General features: G+C 41.7%; 1 protein-coding gene across 4 annotated transcripts in view; it reads right to left on the bottom strand.

Moving 5' to 3' along the window:
* Window positions 1-604: 604 nt before the first annotated feature.
* UCHL5 (ubiquitin C-terminal hydrolase L5) overlaps window positions 605-7,789 on the bottom strand; it is a 37,914-nt gene continuing 30,729 nt past the window's right edge. For all 4 annotated transcript variants that reach the window (XM_075936732.1, XM_075936735.1, XM_075936734.1 and 1 more), the window contains 2 exons: window positions 3,744-3,842; window positions 605-1,258 (listed from right to left, as the gene is read on the bottom strand). In XM_075936732.1, coding sequence (XP_075792847.1) covers window positions 1,214-1,258; window positions 3,744-3,842 — 144 coding nt within the window. In that variant the 3' untranslated portion in view covers window positions 605-1,213. The remainder of the gene's footprint in view (window positions 1,259-3,743; window positions 3,843-7,789) is intronic.

Genomic DNA, 7,789 nt, shown 5'->3' with positions numbered 1-7,789 from the left:
AAACACACATACACACACACATATACGTTAGACTGAGGGAAGAGAAAGAAGGTATGGGATTCTTCCTAAATTAGTGGCAGAATCATTGAGTTATTCAAAATTAGGCTGAGCAAATCAGTTCAGATTAATACCGTATAGGTAGGCAAATAGAAGAGAAGACATGTAAATCTGTTCCACAATTCCAAAACACTTTAACCATGGCATCACATATGTTATCACAGAAAACACTTTCCACTCTCACTCTGAGATTTAAAGCACAATCATCATAACAGTAATTCCAATGCTAGTTTTCATATGGTGTGGACTGAGGTCATCACTGAAACGTCGGCATTTTAAGTTTTCCATACATTTAATTCTCTTACATTTTGGGGAAAGGGAGTGACTGAACAATATATCTCCCTCATTGGTCAAGAAAATCCCACAAACCTACCAAAGTGTAGGTTTTCAAGATTTAAAACTAAAACTCCAGAAATATTACCTCCTAAAACCAAAATTGTGAACTTACGTGTTGCAAGTTCAATGAAATCTTGGCTTCCTGACCATATACAAGTACTATCCTATCCAAAATACTAACATTGGGTTACAAAATATGACCCGAAGAAAATTTGCCAAAATAAAAATGGGAATATTTATTATTTTTTCTACTAAAGCAATGCAGGTCTTTTGAGATTACACATTGGTCTTTGCAAATGGTTTACAGCTAAATTCAGACTTTTCACTCTGTAAAAAAATTAGTCAACGTTCATAAAAACAAAGACATGAGGGAAGCTGATGAAGAGTCAGAGACTATAATAACTCTTAATGGTGGTGAATAGAGAAAGCCAAATTATTATTTTAAAATTCTAGCACTCTCTGCATCATTAGAAATCCAAGTTCCTTACTACAGGATACAATATAATTTCATATTTGCACATTTTTAGATCTCTAACAATGGCAGTTCTACTTTCCAATAAGGTATGAGGAACTGATCTGAAACAACAGTTAAATAACAGAATTTGATCAAGAGACTCTAAACGTTGCTTAGTAGTTACTACATGCACATGATGCAAGGGGAGGAGATTTATAGACCCGTACATATGATACCAAACATATTTTGTTACAATTGTCAAATGTGCACTGGACAAATTTAAATTCATTAAAGTCTTGTAGGGTTGTTTCATGAAAACAAGGTCAGAAGCACATTATTGTATGTATTTTTCTTCCAAAATTATCTTCACTTTGCCTCCTGAGCTTTCTTGGCATTCTGTTTCTCCTTTGCCTAGAAGGTAAAAAATAGAGAGCATATTAGACTATGATAAGAATACTGCCTACTTTTGTTGCAGCTGAAAATATATGAGTGTCTTATCTCCTGGAACATATAATAAAATGCAGGAGACCTTCACAATTTGCGGAATTGCTATTTGCAGGTCTCTTCTCTCCCCTCCATTGTACCCCATCCCTGGCCTGCGGGTCAGGGTCTCCCTGTAGTGAGCTCCCCATGGCTCCCAGCTCCTGCAGGAAGCTCCCCGCAGCTCCTGGTCCCCATGGTGAGCTCAGGAGCCACAGGGAGTAACCATTGTGGCTGGGAGCCACGGCGAAAGGGAGCACTTAATCTGTTTCCCCTTCCTTGGAATTCGCAGATTTCACTATTCTCAGTGGTGTCAGGAATGCATCTATCATGAATGGTGAGAATTTACTATAACACGTCCCAACAAAAACCATTTAAACAATGTGAAAGCTTGTTGATTGCTGGACATGTAATTACTATATCTTAAGAACATCTCTGGGCATGAGCTTATATTAACGCAAAGCAGGTTAATGAGCTCTTGACTTCTTGTGGAAAATTCTGAAGAAACAATACTTTACTTAAAGACAGTTTAGTCTTAAGCATCTATTTCTTTCCCACATAACTAAGGAGGAGATACCCAACAATAAAATTATTAATGCTCTGGTGATCATCTGCTCATGTACTTTATTCTCCAGCTGACAAATCATATTTCTATGAATATCACTTTTGGTGCTGTGGGAAGAATCATAAGTCACACGCAGAGAATGAGCTCAAGTGAGGAATCGTCAGCTGATCTGGTCTAAAGTTAAAAAAAAAGATATTTCTACTGATGTTTTGCTTCATCAAGAAGAACAGAGGATGAAAAATATAGAAACTACCAGACCATCATTGTTGCTTGACCAGAGAGTCCTGGACCACAGAGATTCAACCAATGATATGTAACTTCATACAAAAACCATGCACTACAGTTGCTAACACAAGACCACTAAATACATAGTTTAATTCAAAACAAGAAAAATCAAAGTTGGCTTAATTTCTCTGGGTCAAAGTTAAACTAACTGTAAGAAAGTTCCTTCATGTTTGCATATGTAAACAGAAGTGAGGCCTAACTACTTAATTCAGAGTTTCTCTGTCTATATCTAAGGTAAAAATATTAAACAAAACACTAGGAAGTGGCAAAGATAAACATACCATCACCTCAAAATAGCTGTCCTAATGACAACTGGTAAAGCAATGATCTGCCCACGCAGACGTGGGCTCATAAATTTTCCTCACCCAAACCCAAATGTTCAACTAAATGGAAAAGCTTGTCAAGCTGAACAAATAGCTATTTATCTTAAGAGTCCAACATAGGGGATACAGATTATATTCAGTACAAGTCACATGTGCAAGCCAATAACATGATAAAAATCCCAATTAAGTCATCTGTCTGAATAACTTTACAGTTTAATGATCTTACCAGAGAGAATACTGAAACATTACAGCCTTGATTTAAAGCTTATTTCAAGGCATGTTTAACAGTAAATCATGGCTATAACTGGAAGCAGCATAGAAAGGAAAAAGCAAAAAGTTGACAAATCAATACATTCAAGAAAGATCAAAGCAAATGTAGAACATGATTCCCCCCTATGTACCAATATAGCCACACATGGGTTGCCATCTAGTGTTCACAGATATATAAATCAGTTTTACATAGACTTCAGGACCTAGTCTGTAATAATAAGACAACAGCTATATAGCCTTGTGTGTGACTAAGTTTTAGCTTTCTCTGTTCCCCTTGGAGATAACATATCCTATGTTGCTCTGGGGTGTGTGTAAGCTACCCTCAGAACGACACAAGTTACACAGACCTACGCCTGAGTTTGGACAGCACTAAGTTAGCCGCAGAGCTTCTCCTGCTGACAATTACTGCCCTTGGGGAGATAATTTTATTATGCCAATGGGAGAGCTCTCTCCCCTTGGCAGAGAGCATCCTCACCAGATGTGATGGGAGATCTCTCTCCTTTATGTACAGTGTCTTCCCCAGACATGCTACAATGACACTGCTGCACTCCTTTCTAGTGTAGATTGGCCCTTTAGTAAGGCTTCCTCATGCAACGTCAGCCAGCAGTCTCTGTGATTCCTTTTGTCTTCCATGTCACTAACATAGTTTTTATTGAAATGCTCTTTGCTTTTCCAGCATTAGAGGACTTTGGGCTATCGGAAAGACACTCCCTGGGGCTCATGCCGAACAGAGTATGTCTCCCCCCATCTTGGTGAGCAACTGTATCTTCAAAATACGGGGGCGAGGGGGAGGGGAGAGAGGGGAATCCCCATATATGCTTGCCATTTAACCTCACATAGCAAGTTTAACCAAATACACCCTTTCCATTTACAGTTCCAGTTTTAGAAGCACAGCTACATTTCTGTTCACTCAGAAAACATGTACAATACATAATTATCTTGCTTCTTTAAAAGTAATTCAAGAGATGCTCACCTTTTCTACCAGTGGTATTAACTGTTGGTGTTCTGCTAAAGTTTTTAACAATTCCATGATGAAAGGCAGGTAGTTATGTTTTCTTCTAATATTTTCAATCTGAAAATGAATTGCAGGCATTAATGGAACTGCTATGTGTCAGACAGTAGGGATTTCCCCCCTCTCATTATAGTAGTTCTCTTAAGGTTACATTCTCTTTTTGAGCCCCTTACCAAGTTCAGATGGTGAAGTTTAGAGTACTTAAAAGAAAAAATCAATGCATTACACTAAGTTTGTAAGGCACAAAAATAAACTGCCCTTAAGACTTATCTGCCATGCCATCTTCCAAAAAACACACCCAACCTGATGATGGTCACACAGCTAGTATGTTGCAGATCCTACTTATCATACTAACAAATACAAGTTCATTGTGGTCACCATCTCCTGTTTTATACTTTAACTGTAAACTCTTTAAAGCAGAAACTGTTTGTTACATAATTGTATATTCCCTAGCACAGCATTTCCCAAACTATGGGCCGCAGCCCGGTACTGGGCCGCAGGAAAAAAATACCGGGCCTCAGCATGGCTGCCTGGAGGAGACAGGAGCTGGGTGGGGGAGGCGAGGGAACGGCTGCCAGGAAGCAGGGTTGGGGGCAGTGAGACTGTCCAGCAGAGATGCAAGGGTGGAGCGGCGGTCAGGCGGCAGAAGCAGGTCGGAGATTGGGAAGAGGAGGATGGGAGAACCAGCCTCCGGAAGCAGGGCTGGATGGGGGCAACGGGGCTGTCCAGGGGAGATCGGGAGGAGAAGTGGGGGAGAATTGGCTGGCTGGGAGAGGGTCAGGAGGAGCGGGGCTGGTCGGGGGAGATCGCGGGGGACGGGGAGCAGCCGGCAGAAGCGGGGCTGGCCAGGGGAGATCGGGAGGAGGACGACGGGAGAACCAGCCTCCGGAAGCAGGGCTGGATGGGGGCAGTAGGACTGGCCTGGGGAGATCGGAAGGAGAAGCGGGAGAAAAACTGGCCAGCTGGGAGGGGGTTGGAGGGAGTGGGGCTGGCCGGGGGAGACTGGTGGGGGTGGGGTGGAACTGGCCACCGGAAGCAGGGCTGGACAAGGGAGATTGGGAGGAGAAGCTCCTTTAGACAAGGGGTGGGCATTAATTTTTGATAGGGGGGCCACTCCAAGAATTTGGTAAATGGTAAAGAGCCACACAGGTTGAGTACAGACAGGAGCTTGTTGTACGGGACTGGGGTGCAGGAGGGGATTGAGAGATTTGGGAGAGTTTGAGTGGAGGGAGTTATGACCTGCAGCATGAGATTGGGGTGCAGAAGGGAGTGCAAGGGGTTGTAAACTGGGGCAGGTTCCTAAGCAGGGTCCCTGCCTTCCATGCATCTACACTGACTGCTGGGGGCCATGTACTGCTCTGTATGCTATGAAGCCTAGAGAGGGGTGGGATACATTGTGCGCTGCCTGTCCTGCAAACATTGGCTGGAAACTGGCCAATGGGAGCTGGGAGATTGTTCTGTGGGTGGGAACAGTGCATGAAGCCTACCTGCCCCTCCCCCATGTTTGCAACATTCAGAGAGCTGCTCCAAGCAACACGTGGGGAGGGGTCAGGGCAGACAGGGGGTCTGGCTGAGGCTCCTGCAGGCTGGATATGGCAGCTTGGTGGGTTGGATCTGGCCCATGGGCCATAATTTGCCCATTCAAGCTTTAGACAAAATGCAATACAAGAGGTAATTTACAGAGATAAATCCTCCTAAAACATCATAGCATGCTGCAATTAGGCAAATGGCTGTATATACAGAACAGAAACAGAATTGATGTTCTTACAGGTGGCAAAGGTTTTAATTAACAAACCCTGCATCTTTAAAGAACTGGTAAAATATTTCATTCTGTACAGATATGCACTTCAATAAAAAGTTTTAGAAGTATCTTACACATTTAAAATAAATGTTCTATCCTATCCAGCAAGAAGCAAAGAGAGATGCATAGAGATTAAAGATAGGGCAAACCTACAAGGTTACCCCACTCATTCTCGTATTTCTCTAAACATGCTACAGTTGGTATTCTGTAGGTTAAAAAACAACGAAGCTAGTTGCCTGTTTGTTGTGTCTTTTATATCTCCAGAAATCAATGGTGACTGGCTCCAAAGGTTGATCAACAAAGATATAACTGTCCAGTGTGCACTAGCTGACTCAGGTTCACAGGGCTGTTTTAATTGCTCATGCAGATGTTCAGGCTTAGGCATAGGCTCTGGTACCCTCTCACATCGCAGAGTGCTAGAGGCCAGACTGCAGCCCTGAAAGTCTACATCAACAACTGCCCCAAGCCTGCCATGAGTATCTAACTAAACTACAGACATACCCCAAAAATCTTTCCCCATTTCTATGAATCAGAATGCATTCAGATTACCATAAAGTAAGAAGTTAAACAGCCAGAATCTCTGTTAAACATGCCAACTTCTTACATAAGAACATAAGAACGGCTGTACTGGGTCAGACCAAAGGTCCTTCTAGCCCAGTATCCCGTCTACCGACAGTGGCCAGCACCAGGTGCCCCAGAGAGGGTGGACCGAAGACAACGATCAAGCGATTTGTCTCCTGCCATCCCTCTCCAGTCTCTGACAAACAGAGGCCAAGGACACCATTTTATCCCCTGGTTAATAGCCTTTTATGGACCTAACTTCCATGAATTTATCCAGCTTCTCTTTAAACTCTATTATAGTCCTAGCCTTCACAGCCTCCTCTGGCAAGGAGTTCCACAGGGTGACTACACGCTGTGTGAAGAAGAACTTTCTTTTATTAGTTTTAAACCTGCTACCCAATAATTTAATTTGGTGTCCTCTAGTTCTTCTATTATGGGAACTAATAAATAACTTTTCTTTATCGGCCCTCTCCACACCACTCATGATTTTATAGACCTCTATCATATCCCCCTTCAGTCTCCTCTTTTCTAAACTGAAAAGTCCCAGTCGCTTTAACCTCTCTTCATATGGGACCCGTTCCAAACCCCTAATCATTTTAATTGCCCTTTCCTGAACCCTTTCCAAGGCCAAAATATCTTTTTTGAGGTGAGGAGACCACATCTGTACACAGTATTCAAGATGTGGGCGTACCATAGTTTTATACAGGGGCAGTAAGATATTCTGGGTCTTATTTTCTATCCCTTTCCTAATAATTCCTAGCATGCTATTTGCCTTTTTGACCACCGCTGCACTCTTGTGTGGAAGTTTTCGGAGAACTGTCCACGATAACTCCAAGATCTCTTTCCTGATTTGTCGTAACCAAATTAGCCCCCATCATACTGTACGTATAGTTGGGGTTATTTTTCCTGATGTGCTTTACTTTACACTTATCCACATTAAATTTCATTTGCCATTTTGTTGCCCAATCACTCAGTTTGGTGAGATCTTCTTGGAGTCCCTCACAGTCTGCTTCTGTCTTGACTATCCTAAACAGTTTGGTATCATCTGCAAACTTTACTACCTCACTTCTTCTGCACTTCATTCTATTCATCAAAAGCTAGGAGTGGGACTTCAAAAAGTGACTAATAAAAATATGCTCTACTCATTTGTAAACAGTGTAAAAATCTCACATCTGTACCTAATTTAAAACCAAAAAATGCAAGCGGTTTTTAGGTCATATTCAGAGATCACAGATGTATCCTGATATAGAGAAGCAAATGTAGAACATAAACAGCTAAGTACTTTCATTGCTCTATAGTTCATCGCCACTCTAGTATACACTTCTCATCAGCTGGGTAACAATGTTTTTCAAAAACATAAAACATACCCTAATAAAACAAAGAAAGATGGGAAAGGCATTAGAAATATAAATCTTATAAGGAATTCAGAGAGATGACTCCCCTCAATACTCCTAAAAATCACTAGACCAAAAAGAATAAAAACTCTGAGAAATAAAAGGTGGCAGAATTATTGAAGACTATAGTTAGAACATCTTGCAGCACATGGAACTGTCTCTTCCCAGGAGTTGTCTGATTAATTTTATGCATACATACATTCAATTAGGAAGAGAAACCAGTATAGAGGATGATTCAGAGAAAATATACA

This window comes from Pelodiscus sinensis, chromosome 9 (genome assembly GCF_049634645.1).
Source record: "Pelodiscus sinensis isolate JC-2024 chromosome 9, ASM4963464v1, whole genome shotgun sequence".
NCBI lineage: Eukaryota > Metazoa > Chordata > Testudines > Trionychidae > Pelodiscus > Pelodiscus sinensis.
The sequence above is the reverse complement of the archived record's forward strand: the minus strand, read 5'-3'. Positions and strand labels throughout refer to the sequence as shown.